Raw genomic sequence first — 19,062 nt, forward strand, 5'->3', positions numbered from 1 at the left:
TGTCCCGCCAACAAATAGATCTTTGTAAAATACTGCCTTTCCCACGCTCATCCCTTGTACAAGAATCTCCACTGCGTTCTTACTGTCAAAACTCAATCAGTTGCAGAGCAAGGTTGGGGTTTTAGGATGCATTCATTTATATTACTCTTTTTTTTTTTAAGTTCATACTCGTTAGATGTTTGGGAAGCAGAGGGATTTGAAATGTGGACAGAGAGACGAGAGCCACTATTAACATCTTGTTATTTCCTTGTCTTATGTTCTTCGTATACATTTTAAAATGGTTGTACTTCCTTTGTGTACAAAATTTTATATTCTGGTTTATTTTTACTTAAGGCAAACATCATAAACATTTCCAATATTAGTATCTTTTTAAAAAGTACTGTGCTAAAGTATGCAGAATCTTCTAAACGTGGTTTTACTGGCGAGGCAAATACCTTAAGAAGTCACCTGCCATCCCATAGATGATTTAACCGCTGCCTTTTAACTGGATATTTAGCTTGCTTCCAACCTTTGACCCTTTTCACTAAGGTTATAATCACCTCCTTTGACATAAAGGTATCCCCTCTCCATTGTAGGATTATCTTCCACAAATGGAATTAATAAAGTATTTAATTGTCATGACCATTTGTGCCCATTGCCTTCCTGGAATGTTCCCTTTGTCCAGATCCTGCCTGTGTCCCACAACCTATTTTAGACTCTCTCCCCCGAGGAAGCCCCCCCCAGACCCCCACTACAGTAAACCGTGCTGGCCTCTCCCTCTGCTGACCATGGGCCCCCAGTATTGTGAGTCACTCCTGCCTTTCCTGTCGTGTCCCCTCCCCGAGGGCATGTCCCCAGGTCCTACGCCTGATTTCTATCCTCTGTAACAGTCCTCCTCACTGACTGAATGAATCTACTTCACCTTCTTTCTTCTCCATAAAGGAAAATCCAGTTACAAGGTGGCATCACGTCAATCACACCTCGAGGGGAAGGACACCAGTTTTTTGTGGGAACAGAAGAATCACACATTTACCGCGTCAACTTCACGGATTTCAAAGAGACTCTCATCGCAACTTGTCACTTTGAAGCTGTCCAGGACATTGTCTTTCCATTGTAAGTAGAAGAGCAAAGTCTTTTGGCTCCTAAAATCAGTGAAAACATGGAGGTCTGATGCAGTGTGCCAAGAAATTTACTTTTATCTTATTCGTGCATTTCAACATGTATTAATACGATTATGATCTTCCATCCTTGAATTTCTCAGTTATAGTCAGTTGTCTTAATAATAATTATCATCTAATATTAATTATAATAATTAGAAATATAACACTGGTGCTTTGTTATTATTTAATAACTATTATTAACAATAATTATGTCTGTTGCCTTCACCCTGCGGCCACATTAATTTTCACAGTCCAAATCTGGGCTTCTTTAGAACGTTGGCTTTTCTTTCTTTCTTTTTTTTTTTCAGATATATGCATATTTTATTTTTATCAACTCTAAATATGTGCATATCTAGAACGCTGGCTTTTCTAATAAAGCCATCATGGAAACTTATCTGTTTTCCCAGGGCTGTCTGGAGAAAGCTCGTTAGTGCCCTTTTCCAAACTTCTTTCAAGTCATTCGTTCATGCCTCTCCGGTCTTACCGACTTGGCGCACATAATGGTGGTGGGCACAAGGGGTCCTCTGGACCTCTTGGTAATCTTCTAGATTTCTTGGTAAATCCCGTCTGAGACAAGTGAGATGACCAACCACCAGCCGTTTCGATATCAAAAAAGTCATAGTTTGCCATTACTTGCTTCTGAAACACATTTTGTCTCTGGTGACGTTCATCCCAGGAAGTTGACCAGATGGTTTCAGCTCTGGCCTTCCTCAGTATGTAGCTTGAATTTACAGAACTCAGGATCGTTGATTTGTGGGTAGTAAGACTCGCTTTGAAAACTTGATGCTTACGATCATGAGACGGACGTTGGGTTTCCTGAGGCATTGCAGTTGGCAATTAGCTTCTTCCAAGTGTTTTGTTTATTTTAAGTAAGCGCTACGCCCAGCATGGAGCCCAGTGTGGGACTTGAACTCACAACCCTGAAATCAAGACCTGAGCTGATATCAAGAGTTGGATGCTTAACCGACTGCACTACCTAGGCACCCCGACAATTAGGTTCTTTTAAGTGTTTCTAATGGTGAAAATGGCCGGTGCTTCCCACCAGGGGGATCCTTTTTGGAAACTGGTTGGTTCTTTTCTTTCTGTCTTACTTTTTTCCTCTCTTTCTAAGGAGTTCGGTAGAATCAATCTGTAAAATTATTTGGCCTTGGGGCCTTTTATAAGACTAGATTTTTTTTTTAAGATTTTATTTATTTATTTGACAGACAGAGATCACAAGTAGGCAGAGAGGCAGGCAGAGAGAGGGGGATGGGAAGCAGGCTCCCCGCTGAGCAGAGAGCCCGATGCGGGGCTCCATCCCAGGACCCTGGGAACATGACCTGAGCTGAAAGCAGAGGCTTAATCCACTGAGCCACCCAGGTGCCCCGAGACTAGATTTTTAACTATCTTTTCAAATTCTTGTATAGTTATTGACCTATTCAGGATTTGTAACTCCACTTTTTCCCCCTCCTCCTTTTTCTTTTTCTTGAAAACCAGCTTTATGGAAATAGAATTTATATACCATAAAGTTTACCCACTGAGAGTGTGCAACTCAGTGTGGGTCTTTTTGCATATTTGCAGAGTTGCGTGACCAACACCATAATCTAACTCTAGAAGATTTCATCATCCCCAAAAGAAACCTATTAAGAGGCACCAACCATTCCCGCTTTGCTCTCTCCTCCTCTCTCCCCGCCAAGCTGTGGAGAAAACTGAGCTAAGAGGAAGAAGTCACGGTACATGGGCATCATGTACAAGACTGTCTTTTTCCTTTCCTTGTGGATTCGGCTGTGTTGATGTATATGGTTTTCAGCTGCTATTACTTTGTATGCCAAGGCTTTGATCTGCTGGGAAGAAGTATATATGAACCAAAGCAGCCTCTGTGATAGTCTCCGGGCCTGTTTGTCAATTGCATGAGCCAATGCACATTTCAGGGACATGGGTTGTAGCAAAAGAAACCATGTCTCTTTCCAACCCACAGGTATTGTTTAGTTTTAAGTAAGTCTCGGTCTTTTCATAGAATTTAGTCCACTCGTACTTACATCTATCTAATAAGTTTGTAGATTTTTTTAAAAGATTATTTATTTATTTATTTATTTGACAGAGAGACAGATCACAAGTAGGCGAAAGGCAGGCAGAGAGAGAGAGCGAAGCAGGCTGTCTGCTCAGCTGGGAGCCCGATGCGGGACTGGATCCCAGGACCCTGGGATCATGACCTGAGCCGAAGGCAGAGGCTTTAACCCACTGAGCCACCCAGGCGCCCCTAGATTATTTTCTACTTAACATGTTACCTTTCTTGTGTGTTTTCTTTTTTTGTCTTTCATTGTATTGTGATCGTCTTTTTTGGTCCTGCCTTCCCTTGCCCTGCTTCACAGGAGTTGTTAACTCGTCATTGTATTTTCATTTAGTTAGTGATAAGCCTTGATTTTTTTCTATATGCGCATTTAAACATATTTTTCTGCCAAAGACTAGGGTTCACCAACATTTATATCATGTTTTCCAAAGAAGCAAGCGTCTCAAGGTATTTTATTTCCCTCTTTAGCTTCCTCTCACCATCTCTCATGCTAACATTGTTTAGAATTTATAGAATTAAGTCGTTATGAACTGAATATTGAATTACATAGTTATTGTCTTTTGCAAATAATTACCTTTAGATTTTTTTAAAAAGATTTTATTTATTTGACAGACAGAGATCACAAGTAGGCAGAGAGGCAGGCAGAGAGAGTGGGGGGGGGAAGAAGGCTCCCCGCTGAGCAGAGAGCCCGATGCGGGGCTTGATCCCAGGACCCTGAGATCATGACCTGAGCCATGATCAAGAATCGGCCGCCCAACTGACTGAGCCACCCAGGGCCCCTAGTCTACTTACTCTTAATGTAAGTTTTGATATAGCGGTATCAAATCCTCCATTTTATTATTAGTTTTCTTTTGTCTCATCTGTTCTTTGTTCTGTTCTTTCCTACCATCTTTTGCTTTAATCAAAAACATTTGATTAGCCCTCCATTTTAGTTGCTCTGTTGGCTCTCTACCTCTATATCTTTGCATTGATCTCTTTAGCGGTTGCTCTAAGGATGACGATACGCATTTTTAACACGTCACAGCCTGCGGAGAGTTGACATTGCATGACTTCAGGTAAAATGCCATCTGGGAACTTTGCAACAGTTTATTTCTCTTCACCTCACTCTTATTCTTAGTGCTGTTGTTTTCATATATACCTATTAACATTATAAACCCATGAATACAGAATCATAATTTTTGTTTTAAATAGTCATAAAACTTTAAGTCATGAATACTATGTTATAATTACTTATAATATATCATAAAGATATGGCTTCTAGTTCTTTGTTGCTATTACCTGTGACTTCATTGGTATCATCGTTTCCTTTAATGCTCTGAATGCATTTTAAATGAGTTGCTTTGAAGTCTTTGCTAATCCAACACCTCGACCTACTTGGAGTCCGTTTCTTGTGACTGCCTTTTTTCCAAATCATATTTTCCTATTTCTTTGCATGTCTGCTTACTTTTTTGTTGAAATTTCAGCGTGATAGCTAATACACTGTAGTAATTCTGACTTCTGTGGTGGTCTCTGAGGATTATTGGCCTGGACTCAAACCGCAAATTTTGTCTTTCTTCCACAATGCAGCAGCAGACATTCTCGTGGCTTCCCACTGCTCCTTTTTTTATACAGGTTCTTGGTACTCCTGTGGGCTTGCGGAATTTAGCATTCACTGAGGGATTTGTGCAGAATTGAAGCTCATCCTCTCTGTGGTTTCCTTGCTCCTAGGGATTACTCCCTAATTTCCAGGTGTTCTTAGGACCTCAGGCCCTGGCTTCTGATATTTTAAGCCTATAAGGTCCAGCTTTCTGCCACCCAAGCTGAACACAGTTGGTGAATGTATTCAGTTAAAAAGGCAAAAAAACCCCTCTCAGTTTGATCCCGTGTAGCTCTGTCTTCAAAAATAGACTCCTTAAAAAAAAAAAAATCAATAGAATTTTAAAAAAAGAAAGAAAAGAAAAGCAGAGTTCCTCTCCGGTCTCTGTTTCTCCTTCCTCTTGGGTTTTCTCCCATGCTAGAAGGGAGCTGTCAGATGAGAATTTGGGCAGTGTTTCTAATCTGAATTTAGGTTTTACTCCGATGTATCTCTCCCTGCCAGGATTTCCCCTTTGAATTTTCCAGCCCTCAGCTCTGATCTCTGCACACCTTCAGCCAGGAAGACTATGGTTTTTCCACCACCTTCTTCTGTGGCCACCGGAGCTGAGGGAGTAGGGGGCACCCTCAGATTAGCCAGCGATGCGGTCATGACCCTTAACCCTTTCTGGCTGCATTTTTACAAGAGCAAACGCTTCTTGACTTCTGTGGACTTTTAAATGTTTTCGGCGTCTTTGGGATTTTAGGTTCTTCCTGTCGTTAAAGCCATCCAGTGTTTTTAACTGTCGCCTGTGGGAAGGTCTGTGTGACCGTGTCACTGCTCCAACATTAAGAGAAGTACTCCCTCCCTGTGATTTTGATATTTTGTGTTTCTCTCTAGGTTTGTCTCCTCGCAGATTTTATCTGGCTGATTTCTCTTTGTCCTCAACGTTTCTGGTCTATTTGATGATGATCTGTCCTGCTTCCCTGTATCTACCTCTGCATCGTCTACCTCTATCCCCGTCTCTGTCCTCTGTATCTGTCTCTTCATTTCCAGGCTTTTCGAGGGGAGGCGCATGGGCCTAGGGCGCCATCTTGATCCAGTCAGTTTGGATTTTTTCTGGATCTTCGCCTTTCAGATCCTAAACTAGGGAAAATATGCTACATGAAAAGCTCAGGTCTGGACTAGATTCCTGATGAAGGAGACTGTCCTTCCAGGATAAGGGAAGTTTGGGAAGTTCTCTAGGTGCCCTCATTCCACAGTATTTGCTTTTCATGGGGAGTCCACATGCCTCTTTAAGAGTTCACTGTCCCCCCAGAAGAGGCCCCTCCCATAGAAAACCTCTCTTATTTTAAATGACCGTTGTCTTCTAAGGTTGGCTTGATTTGATCAAACAGAAAGCGTATTGGCACCTAAACCGTTCCCTTCCAGGACGCGCTCTTTCGAAGGAACTAGTCCAGCGTTAGAATTGTTTTTCTCTGAGCCCCAAATTAAATATAGGGAAAAGGTCCACTTATTTTTCTATTCATTCCAAAGCAAGTAGGTCTTAAAACACGAGAGAGGGAACTCCCTTTTCCTGAATGTGCTTTGGAGGAAATCTAGACATTTCTTGAGAAGCACCTAAACCTAAAAGTTAACCTCCATAGAGACTCTAAAGCTATAAAATCATAGTTGTAAATCAGGTGACTTTATTGTACCCCAGTAGTACTCCTTTTTCTTATCCAAACTGGAATAACCTATAATTTTTGACATAATAGTGTTTTACACACTATTTACGAGTTCCCCTTTAAAAAAAAAGTGGGGGGCGCCAGGGTGACTCTGTCAGTTAAGTGTACAACTTTGGCTCAGATCATGATCCTGGGGTCCTGGGGTCAGGTCCTGCATCGGGCTTCACGCTCAGCGGGGAGTCTGCTTCTCCCTCTGCCCCTCCCCCACTCATGCACGCGCCCTCTCTCTCTCTCAAATAAATAAATAAAATCTTTTTTTTTTTGTTTTTTTTAAAGAAAGGACAGGCATCCTTTTATTACTCTGGCTTCACTTCCTTGTCCAGAATCTCATATTTTCTCACAACTAATCAAAGTACTGCTCTAGCTTATCCGCAGACTCGAATTCTAGCCCCTGTGTCATTTTTCCCTTTGAAATTATGATTATCTACTCTATGGGACACGTGAGGTTTATCCTCTCTTCATATCCATATTCCACAGCTGTGTTTTGACCTCAGGCTACCAGGCCATTTAAAAACTTTGACATTTTCCTCTTGAGCAACTTTGTCCCAGCTCGTCCTCCGGGCAAAGGGCTACAAATGATGGTCTACGGATGTCTACGGATGGTCTACTTGTGGGCATTGAGTGCCATTTTACACGAGGGTTCTGTGAGCCCGTGGGGCTCGGAGATCCGGGTGCCCAGTGGGCATCCTTCCCCGGATCCTTGCTCGCTCCATCTGAGAGCCGAGCGTGCACCTCGTATGGCTGCTCTCTTCATGCTCACGGTGGCTCCTTCGCAGCGGCACCGCCGAGCTGTTTGCCACCTGTGCCAAGAAGGACATCAGGGTGTGGCACACGCTGTCCAACCGGGAGCTGCTGCGCATCACTGTGCCCAACATGACCTGCCACAGCATCGATTTCATGCGGGACGGCAAGAGCATCCTCTCGGGTAACGTTGACATTCTAGGGCTTTGGCACGGGCTCCAGCTGTGGCTTTGGACCTTGCTCTCCTTCCTCGTGGGTCTCTCCGTGTGCACACCCCAGGGCAGCCTCCCACCGCCCCCCCCCCCCACCCTCGCTTCTGATCCTGCCTCCATGTGGAGTCCCCTTCCAGCCCGGAGACTTTCTGAGATCAGAATGACCGAAGACAATTCCGCTTCCCCCAATCTTGCTGCAGAGAGCGTGTCGCTTTCTCTCCGGGAGGAGAATTTATAGCAATTTGATTTATAGCAATTTGATTACCAGACAGATTTAAAGTGTTGGTGAGTACAGGGTACCCGTGTTAGAAACCCTTCCGTTGCTGGAGAGAGAAAAACCTGACTTCAACTATGTTACGCCCCAAAGGGAATCGCTTTTAATTCCATCGATCCTCTTGTGCCAAAATATTTTAACATAAATTACAGACTCCATCATATTCCACCTCCAAATACTTCAGGGTATATCCCTAAAAGTAATGTTTTCCTATGAAACTATAATTTCTTTTTTTTTTTTTTTTAAGATTTCCACTTATTTATTTGACAGGGAGAGAGATCACAAGTAGGCAGGGGCGGGGGGAAGCAGCCTCCCCGCTCAGCAGAGAGCCTGATGCGAGGCTCGATCTCAGGACCCCGAGATCGTGGCCCGAGCCGAAGGCAGAGGCTTAACCCACTGAGCCACCCAGGTGCCCCAAAACTATAATTTCTTAATATCATCTTGTGTTCAACTCGTACGCAAATTTGTCCAGTGGTCAAAAAGGAAATTCACTTGTTCACATCACTCAGGAAAGAGTTAAGTGGATCTTTTTTTCTTTTTTAAGATTTTATTTATTTGAGAGAGCGTGTGCACACAAGCATGAGTTGGGGGAGGGGCAGAGGCAGAGGGAGAAGCAGACTCCTTGCTGATCAGGGGACCCGATGCGAGGCTTGATCCCAGGACCCCGGGATCACGACCTGAGCCAAAGGCAGATGCTTATGCCACTGAGCCACCCAGGCGCCCCTCAAGTGGATCTATAAGTGCAGCCATTGAAATGGTGACGTCAGGAGCCCATATTGCCCCCTCTTTTCCTGGCTCTGTTTCCTCCCCCTAACCCTTGGGAGAACACACAGCAGACACAAGGAGCTCTTGGCTTCCAGCATTTGCCCCTGATGGCCCTCACATCAGGGCATTTCCCATCATCTTCACCCTTGTCCCAGCCACCACCATCCCCTAGATTCTTCTAGTACCTTCTTATCAGGGTTCCCTGCCTCTGTTCTCACTCACCAGCCCTCTCCCCTAGTCTGTTCTCAACAGAGAAGCTAGGGATCTCTTAAGGTATGAGTCCAATCATGCCATTTCCAGGGTTCATGACTCTAAGTCCCTGCATTTGCCCTAAAGTCCCTCCATGACCTTCTCTCCTCCCTCCCCCCACCTTCTTACCTCTGATTTTGTCTCTTACCACTCGCCCCCTGTGGCCTCACTTGGTCTTTTGCTGTTCCTCAAGCACATGATACATGGGGCCTTTGCTCTGGCTGCTCAGTGTGCCTGGGCTGTTCTGTCCCCGGACAGCCCCATGACCCACTCGGTTCACCCCCGCACTCCCTCAAATCTTTGCTGAAATGCAGGATCTACCATGAACATCTTCTTGAAATTTGCCCAAGTCAAGAGGTAACACTAAAGCCGATGAGAAGGAGCCAGCCCCGTGAAGACCTGGGGGAAGAGCATTCTAGGCAGAGGGAACAGCAGGGGCAAAGGTCCTGGGGTGGCAAATGGCTTGGTGTATTGTAGGAATAGAAAGATGCCAGTGTGTCTGGAGCTCAGTGAGTAGAGTTGGGGTCAAGGTTGAGGGAGAATGGTAGTAGATGAAGGTGAAGAGCTAGGTAGGGACGGAGAGTAGTTACCATAGAGAGTAGTTACCATGGGGGAAAAGGAGTTGGTTTTTCATTGTTAGTAAGAATGCCTTTTGAATCTTCTTCTTTTTTCTTTTTTAATTTTTTTTTTTTAGATTTTATTTATTTATTTGACGGAAGGAGTTCAAAAGTAGGGAGAGAGAGAGGAGGAAGCAGGCTCCCTGCTGAGCAGAGAGCCCGATGTGGGGCTCGATCCCAGGACTCTGGGATCATGACCTGAGCTGAAGGCAGAGGCTTTAACCCACTGAGCCACCCAGGCACCCCCCTTTTGAATCTTCTTGATTGAGGGGTTGACATGATTGTAAATGCACCCAGGCCCCCGCATAGTAATTGATTGAGGGAAGCAAGAGTCAGGCCAGGGAGGAAGCTGTTACAATCACCCAGGAGAGCGGTGCTTGTGGCTTGGATGAATGTGGACCCAGTGGAAAGACTGGGAAGTGGCCTGATTTGAGATGTTTTTTAACTGTAGAGTTGGGGCTTGCTGATGGGTTAGACTTGGGTTGGGTTTGGTGGGGTTGGGTAGATGGAATAGAGAGGAATCAGGGATGACTCTGAAGTTCTTGGCTTAAAGACCTAGATGGTTGATGGCAACCTTTATTGGGATGGGGAAGATGGCGGGAGTTGGGGAAGGAGCATCAGGTTTAAAGTAGAGGGAGGGGTAGGAAGCCACCGTGTGCTTGGAAATGTCTAATTCTCCATCCCAGGTGTGATGTCTCACAGGAGAGGAGGGAGCTGGCCTCCTTCATTTCTCCCCACCCCAAATGTTTTCTCTTAGGATGGGATACACCTAAAGGCAGGTGTGGCCAGTTTGGGGAGTCAGAGGAAAGAGGGATAGGATTCTTGGCAGCTGTGGGGGGCCGGCCTCTCTCCTCCGTCACCTCCCTGGTCCTGACTCCTTTATGACTGAAGAGTGCCAGGATCTGCCCAGAGAATGGGAGCGTACTGATCCTACCCTTTGTCCCCCTTCCGTGCCAGCATGGGACGACGGTCGAATCCGAGCCTTTGCCCCAGAGACAGGCCGGCTGATATACGTCATTAACAACGCCCACAGGATCGGAGTGACAGCCATCGCTACCACCAGTGACTGTAAACGGGTCATCAGCGGCGGCGGGGAAGGGGAGGTACCGTTCTTGAAAGTGGAATCTTTTTCTAGAAACCTCAGTTTAGAGCAACTGCCTTAGAGAAAGCCACTGGCTTGATTTTTTTTAAACTTTACCCGGAGTCAGGCAGGACCAACGTAACATTTTGAAGAAACCCTAAAATACATCATAAAGTAATGTTCTAATAATGGAAACACACATCTAGGTATGTTTATTCATGAACGAACATGTAAGATACAGACACCAAAGCGTTCTGCATGGAATTGCGCTATGATTCCAAGTTAGTGTTTTGCCAGAGTTTTGGAATTGCTTGTTCTTTTTTTTCCTCCAAAGACTATAGTCATATAGTTGTCTTCATCGTATCTTTTAAAGAAGATGCTATTTTTAGAGCGAATTCTTCCATCCACCCAGATGTCTGACCGTTATTTTAAAGTCGTTACACTTGACTTTCCCTTCGTCCTTTGGAGGAGCCTGAAACCTCTTCTGTTCACACATTTTTCTCAGAGCCTCCCCCTCCCCACTCCCTGGCTTTCTCTGCCTCCACCCGCCCCCACCCCAGCCTTCCCTTCTCCAGAAAGGACATTTTCTTTTCCTTTCTATTATTCCTGCTATTGTAGGAATAACTTAACAGGGAGAAAAAAGATCCAGCATCTCGATGTGGCCTCTAGCAGAGTGTGGGCCAGACAGACTCATGGCTGAGCATTTGGGCTCCAGACTCCTACTGCCTGGGCACAAAGTCCACTTCCGCCACTTCCCAGCTGTGTGACCTGGGGCACGCGCTTCAACCTCTCTGTGCTTCCTTTTCCTGTGCATAAAGGGAAGATAACAACCGACACTCCCAGTTCACGAGATATTTTGCACTGCTTCCTACCAAATCTTCAAAATCGGCTGTGCATCTTGCATTCAGAGCCCACGTGGCCAGTCACATGGCAGGTGTTCCAGAGACACGTCTAGCCCTGGACCCACCCCTGCTCTCTGCCCACTGCCCCCTCAAGGGTTTGGACCCCCTTCTTTCACTCTTCAGCCACACTGGTGCCGACCCCCACAGCATCCTTGCTTGCTCCCTTTCGGGGCATCCGCCTTGCTCACACCCAAACACGGCTTGGACCAGATCATCTGCTTCTCGGTGATGACAACTGCGGGAGGAAATCCTACATTACGAATGCATTCATTGCCCTTGGCAATCTTTTCGGAACACCCCATCAGCCCTTCCTCCCACTCCCCACGTAGCTGCTAAAGACCTTCCCTCCGAAAGGCGTAATCTTCAAGGTCTTTGCTGAGTGCTGGAGACCGAGGGCTGCTGGTCAGCAGGTGCGCACGGGTATGAATTCAGCACTTCCTGAAATACTCAAGCACTTCCATTTTTATTGGTAAATGGCCTCGCCTGAGTTGCAAGGACCCCAGTACCACCATCTCATCCCCTTCCCCCCACAAACACACCTCAAACCCCCGCAATCCCACAGCGAAAGGGCTAGTAATGCCCAGAACATCCAAAGTTCCAGGCCTGGGGGGCCCACACCATACGAGTTAGAAAATTTTAGGAAATCTGAAAATCTGGCTGAAGACTGGATGTATGCCTCTGCATATGGTGGCTTAAACAAGATTAGAGAATTATTTGGACACAGCTCATCTGGGATAACTTCGTGGTTCCTCCTCTTCCTACTAAGGAAATGGCTTAGAATGGTTTTCTTACTTTGTTTATGGCTACTTTCCCCTTTCGGTTACAAATAAGTTAGTCTGTTATCACTTACCCTAGTTTGAGCCAAGAGTTCACCGGGACCTACTATTCTTGTATTCTTGTAGTGTCGTATGTTTCTCATGCTAGAAAATCTCTGCTTATCATCTTCTTTTCCACAAGTCCGACATACTTGCTGTAAAAAAGTGGAAGTGTCTGACCACATTATTATGTTTTCCGGTACAGTCATGACAGAATGTTTATTTTTTATGCGACATACAATGACTTTCCTTTTAGGTCCTTTCTACTGCAGTGAAAGCATCCTACTGACTGTTTTGAAATTTTGTGGGTAGGGCCCATGACCTATGATATGACTTTCCCTTCAGGATAGCAGGTGGGGGGGGGGGTGGTCCGAAAATATTTGCTGTAGAAAGCGGGTCTTGGCTTTGATGAGGCTGGGAACCTTCGATCGGAAATGATTAAAACCCAGCAGCTGGTGTGATGCTTAAATACAGCTCTGGGTCCCCAAGAGCCTTCCCGATGGCCTCGGAAGCCCGAGAGCAACGCTCAGCAGAACTGAGCAGACACGCTCTTCCGCTTGGTTTCGCAGCAGGCATCTGGTACACTTCGCAGCCTGAAAAGCGCACGTAGGTCTGGGATCGTTGGTAGCATTTTCCTGGCTCCGTGGAAGAATTTTCTTGCTCTGCGGCTTAGCGTTCCCACCCTACTCGGCTGAGATGAGAACAGGGAGTTTAAAATAACAAGCACGGCAGAGCTGAAAAAGCTCTTGGATATATACATATACATATGTGTGTGTGTGTGTATTTTTTTGTAATCCCTTCCAAAGTCCCCAGCTTGTGTTGAGAGCCTCTGCTTGGTGGCTTTCAGGTGAGGGTCTGGCAGATCGGCTGTCAGACCCAGAAGCTGGAGGAGGCCCTGAAGGAGCACAAATCCTCCGTGTCCTGCATCCGGGTGAAGAAGAACAACGAGGAATGTGTCACGGCCAGCACGGACGGGACTTGCATCATCTGGGACCTCGTGTAGGTACCCGTCCATGATAGGGAGCGTCCTCTCATGCTGGAAGCTTGTCACAGCCCCTGGACAGCAGCTGACTCCAAGCTAACTAGATGAAAGCACGTTAACTTTATTGTTGGTTTCATATAGCAATTTTTTTTTTTTTTTTACTATAAGCACTTTAGCTGTGTGTTTTCATTTGGAATGACACCCCATTCCCCTAACCCTCTCCTTGCCCAGCCCCTCTCTACCGCTCCTCCCTTTGTGCCTAACTGCATTAGAGAGATTTGAATAAGACCAGAGGCAGGAGAAAAAGAGATCTACATCTAGAAAACGGATCTAGGTATTGCCAAAGAATACGGAACATTCTAGAATGCAGAGAAGAGAATGGGAATTAAGGCAAGGGCAGAACACTTTTTATTCAATGCATTAAAAAAAACCCAAAGCCAAAGAAAACCCCCCCGGGCTGGTCCTGTGTGTCTCTCACTTTGACCTGCCCATGAAGCACCTAGAGATCTTGCCAACGTGTAGATTTTTACTGAATAGATCCAGAGAGCTGCCCGAGAGCCTCCATTCCAAGCCAGATCCCGAGAGATGCCCCTGGTTCAAGGACCGCACTTGTTGGAGGTCGTAGCCTCCCCCGGAACTCCCTTTTGGGATGACCACACGTGTCCAAGTGGCGTGGGGGGGTGGGGGGGAGAAGCCATCCATACCTGTTTCTTAGCGTCCTATCTGCCGCGATGGTTTCAGACCGTGGTGCCCCTTGGAACGAGCTGGGCTGCTGAGGAAAAGCGCCCGTCTGTGGGCCTCATCCCAACCTGCTACATCCAGATCCCTAGAGGCAAAGCTTGGGAATATCCCTTTTTAAGAAGCTGTCCCCCATACTTCACCCCTCGGGTGGGAGGAACCTTCCCTTCAATGCGGTGGCCTCAAGAATGCGGTGGCTTGCGTGGAAGGCAGCAGGGTGACTCTGAATTCAGCCTCTCCTACTTCACGCTTCCTGGAACTTGAGGCTTCCCCTGGGGTTCTGTGCTCTGTCTTTGGAAAAGGCACCCCCCGCCCCCGGGTAATAGGGCTGCCCCGCAGGTGCTCTGGGAGGACCCCGAAGTGGAGAGGGCAGAGTCGCCGGAAGTCTGTCTGGGGTAGACACACCAACGCAACCCAAACCTGTATCAGATCCCGTCTGAGCAGTAAACACATCTTAGAGGGGAGGGGAAGTCACAGCTTCTGGGTCTCCTTTTCAGACGTCTCCGGAGGAATCAAATGATCCTAGCGAATACCTTATTCCAGTGTGTTTGTTACCATCCCGAAGAGTTCCAGATCATCACCAGCGGGACCGACAGGAAGGTAGGCACTCCCTAGCAGGAGTCAGGATCCTTCCGGGAGAAGCGGCCACGTGCTGTGCACGGGAGCGGCCTCCGGATTGGAGCCCCACACGGTCAGAGCCCAGTTTTGCTGATAGTAGCTGCTCAGAAGTACTGGTTTTCCTGATTAGGGCGTTTCTGAGGCTAGAACCCAGTTGCCCAGCCCGGAGGTCCCTTGGATGACTTTCAAATCCAGTAACAATAGAGTTCTTATCTCGTGTCCCTCCTACTTCATCAGCATCGTCCTACAAATCTCGTTAGCCAGGGAGCCCCTGTCCTTGGGTGAAGATTGGTCCCTCTTTGGGTGGGTGGGGGGAACCCGGCCTCTTGGAGCAAAGGAAGGGCTTCCGGAGAGAGGCACAGGGAGGGGCAAGGATGCTAGGGGGTCATCTACCCTCCTGGCCACATCAGACCAGCCAGGTGTCCGTCTCATTACCTGTGCAACCAATGAATGGATTTGGAGTCCCCTAACCCAGACTTTGAGATCATTGAAGAAGAGCTTGTGTATTTGTCTTTTCACAAGCCGCAGAAAAAGTTGAGTTCAAAGTATAAAAATATTGTAGGAAAAATACTAGAGGGACCTCTCTATGCTCCCCCAACACTGAAGATAGAATCTAGGGATGGGGGGTGCTCTTGGGGGGCTCAGTCAGTTAAACGTCTGCCTTTGGCTCAGGTCATGATGTCAGCGTCCTGGGGTCGAGTCCCACATCGGGCTCCCTGCTCCGTGGGGAGTCGCTTCTCCCTCTCCTTCTGCTCCTTCTCCCTGCTCGTGCTTGTGCTCTCTCTCAAATAAATAAATAAAATGTTGAAAAAAAAAAAAAAAGAATCTAGGAATGGGGCTTTTCCCTGTTTAAGCTTCCCAGGTGACTGGGGACTACTGTCCAAAGATACTTTGTCATAAAAACCCAAGAAATGCCCCTGGGTGTGGGCCAGGGTTTGCCTGACACAGACAGACTGTTTGGGGGGGGGGCAGAGTTCTGCCTCACTCTAGTGTCTGTAAGGTTGGCCTTACTAGCCAACCTGGCTTACGTCTGCCCACCCCCAAGCCCGTTTCACTTCCTGTCTAAGCAGGTTTCCTCTTGGAACGGGGTCGGGGGCAGTGAGGGCGCAGAAAGGATATTAGGAAGTTCGCCGTGATGGCACCATAAGTGCTATTAGTACATGGTTCATAAAGCTTGTAGATTTGTGTCCCGTTTCCCTTATGCCAGGGGATGGGATGGTCTTTGAGTTTATGAGACTTGAAACAGTCTCCTGCCCTCATCTGGCAATTGTCACCAGAATATTCAAAGCATAAATCATGAATCAATACAACGACCCGAAGGGCTGGGGACATGATGGCGTTCTTGCTGTCAGGGAGCTGGTCAACCTTGCGTTATCATAGGCGGGAGGGGATGGATGGGACGGGCACTTGGAAATGAACCCATCCATGAACTGTGGGTTAATAGGAGAACAAGATGACGTCAGATGGTGAAACGGATAAAAGGAAGTAGAACAGGTTACACGATCCAGCTTTAGCTAGGATGATTGGCGAAGGTCTCCTCAAGGAGGTGACACTTGAGCTGAGAACTGAGTGGCAGAGGACCTCACCATGCTTAGCTCTCAGGGAAGACCATCGGCAGAGGATACGCCTGAGGGAAAGCCAAGGTGCTGTCAGGCTGCCCCAAAGAGGGTCTCTATGACTTTGGCCAAGAGACCAGGCAGTCACCTACCCGAGAAACGAGGATTTGGCCATGCATCTATGTTCCTTTATGCTTTTCCTATGAAAACAACTCTTTTTTTTTTTTTTTTGTCAGAGAGAATGAGCACAGGCAGACAGAGTGGCAGGCAGAGGCAGAGGGAGAAGCAGGCTCCCTGCTGAGCAAGGAGTCCGACGTCGGACTCGATCCCAGGACGCTGGGATCATGACCTGAGCCGAAGGCAGCTGCTTAACCAACAGAGCCACCCAGGTGTTCCGAAAACAACTCTTTGTTAAAGCAATCAAGCATCAATGGAAATTAATAAATTAGCTAAAAGAAAAAAAAAATTTTTAAACAGCATACACAATTTCTATCTAGATTCAGAGGAAAACGGATTCCCGACATAATGACCCAAACAGCACATGTCTAACAACATGAGATATGAAATGCCTGCCCAAGCTCACACTCTTTTGAGTCCTAGTCAAGTGCTTTGCTTGGAAAGAGATCTTCTCCGGACGCCTGGGTAGCTCAGTTGGTTAAGCGTCTCCATTCCTCTCAGCTCATGATCTCAGGGTCCTGGGATCGAGCCCCATGGGTGCTGCTCGCTCTCCCTCTGCCTCCCCATCCCCCTGCTTGTGCTCTCTCTCTGTCAAATAAGTAAATAAAATCTGGGGGGAAAAAAAGAAAAGAACATTTTTTGAATAGGTTGTTCATTTACACGGTTCAAAGTTCAAGAAGTATAAAAGCAGTATATTGACAGAAAAATCTCCCTCCCTCTAGCACCCCCCACTCTCCAGCATGCCCGCCCGCTCCCCATCCCTAACCTAGGAGGGGCCATATTATCAATTTGCCTCTAGACCCCACGCTAGGGGGGCGGGGGGTTTCACTGCTTTGAGGCAGAACAGAAGGTTGGAAATAGGGCGAGGTGGGAAAGAGCTCGCAGTCAGCCTTAGGGACCAGAGCCCGCAGAACTCTCTGGGCCGCTCACTCCCCCAGCAGCTGGAGGGGGACGCTTCCCTTCCACCAGGCCCTCCTCTAAGAGCTGAACCGGGAACGTGGATGCTGTGGCTGTTTCCTTCTTCGTTTACAGCTTGCCTCGGACTCCCGAGCGCTTCGTCTCACCCAAAGCGCTTTCTGTCACACTCCGGGCTTACTGGCACAGTCTCCTCCTCTCTAAATAGAACGAGAAAGTAAAAACCAACGCCAAAAATACGAAAATGCCTTTCTCCACCCCCTGCCTGAGCCTATTTATAATTTCAGCCCATCTCTCCTCCCGGGGTGTATTTTTGCCACTTTCTATATAAAGTAGAACCATCTTCTGCTAGTGTGCGCGCGCGCGAGCGGATGCTTCCAACCGGGCCGAACCCTGCCCGACGCTGCGTGTCCGAATTCCAGATTGCTTACTGGGAAGTCTTTGATGGGTCGGTCATCAGAGAGTTGGAAGGTTCCTTGTCTGGGTCGGTCAATGGAATGGATATCACCCAGGAAGGAGTGCACTTCGTCACGGGTGAGTCCTGGGGTGGGAAAAGGAAGCCCCCAGCCCTGCTTATTTAAACGGGAACCTAGAACCCCCTAGAAGGTGGGAGGCAACAGGAAGTGAGGACACAAGTGTCTACAGGCCCCCGTGGTGCAGAGTCAGGCCCCAGCCTTGCGGGTGGTGTGGCTGGAAAAGAAAGTTCCAGAAGTCACGCTTCCATGGGAGGAAACTTCTGTCCACGAGCCTTGGGGGCACACAGAAAAGCTAAGCCTTACATTGCTTCCCTTTTTTGGTGGTGGCGATCGATGCAGAAATGGGCCTTTAAATGGTCTGGGTTATCTGGCATGCCTTGCTCCGTTATTTCCTCCGGAAGTCTTAAAAATCAGAATTTCCAGGAGGTGGGCATCGACCATGCAACATACCTTCTGGAATATCATTGACCATCATTTCCTGCCAGGCCCTGATTCTTCAGGACATTAACGAATAAATGTTACAAATGAATTAAAGTTTCACAAACACATCTCCTTTCAGCATGATAGAAAACTATGCACGGTGTGACCCCAACCGCACATACAGGAGCTTAGGTAGACCTGTATACTAGTAGGGAAAGACCATTAGGAGCGAAACCAAAGGCCTTCTAGGTGGTTATTTCTGGGCGGCGGGCTAAAAGGGGATGTCACCTCTTTGTGGTTCTTTCCCCCCAATTTACTACAACAGACCTAGATTTTTATAATCAAGCAAAAGAGTTCCTATGCAGATTTTTCTTCCTTTACATGGGAACGTGGGGGCATGTGTTGAAAATGAGCCACTTGCTTGGAATCAGGGCTGTTCCTCCCTAACCCCGGGGCAGCAATGACATACACCTGCTGGTCTTTTTCAGGTGGAAATGACCATCTGGTCAAAGTGTGGGATTATAATGAGGGTGAAGTGACTCACGTCGGGGTGGGACACAGCGGCAACATCACCGGCATCCGGATAAGTCCCGGAAATCAGTACATCGTTAGCGTGAGTGCTGACGGAGCGATTTTGAGATGGAAATGCCCGTTTTCCTCCTGAGGCCGAGGAGACTTCTGGGACTGCAGCACTGCCTACGGCTCTGTTCAAAGTTGACCTTAGATAACTCTTAACACTGGTTTGGGTTTCCTCACTTCCGTGATTCTGTTCTTGAGTCAAAATATTTTTGCGGTGAAATTTCTCCTTTTCTTGTAGGATGCATTTTTACCTTCTTAGATTGTATATTAAAATGGGAATGTGTTCAAGAATAAGTTATCCAGACTGTAATTAAAAGGTTTTTTTTTTATTATGAATAAATTCCCCGTTGTTGGTTTCCTGTCTTAATCTCTGCTCTACCACAGTAAAATCCACGGCCCTTCTGCATCATTTGTCCACACACGGCACTGCTGCTGTTCTCTAAAAATAAGGAGGGTCTGTTTACCTTCCGAACCAGC

At 47.0% G+C, this 19,062-nt stretch overlaps 1 protein-coding gene across 1 annotated transcript in view; it reads left to right on the forward strand.

Moving 5' to 3' along the window:
* The window catches only part of CFAP52 (cilia and flagella associated protein 52), a gene marked incomplete at both ends in the record, with an annotated part of 35,597 nt that extends 16,927 nt beyond the window's left edge, over positions 1-18,670 (forward strand). The window contains 7 exons of the mRNA XM_080826518.1: positions 922-1,092; positions 7,245-7,393; positions 10,284-10,429; positions 12,972-13,123; positions 14,342-14,444; positions 17,533-17,644; positions 18,495-18,670. Coding sequence (XP_080682644.1) covers positions 922-1,092; positions 7,245-7,393; positions 10,284-10,429; positions 12,972-13,123; positions 14,342-14,444; positions 17,533-17,644; positions 18,495-18,670 — 1,009 coding nt within the window. The remainder of the gene's footprint in view (positions 1-921; positions 1,093-7,244; positions 7,394-10,283; positions 10,430-12,971; positions 13,124-14,341; positions 14,445-17,532; positions 17,645-18,494) is intronic.
* Positions 18,671-19,062: the final 392 nt, after the last annotated feature.

This window comes from Martes martes, assembly GCF_963455335.1.
Source record: "Martes martes genome assembly, chromosome: 16".
NCBI classification, from domain to species: Eukaryota; Metazoa; Chordata; class Mammalia; order Carnivora; family Mustelidae; genus Martes; species Martes martes.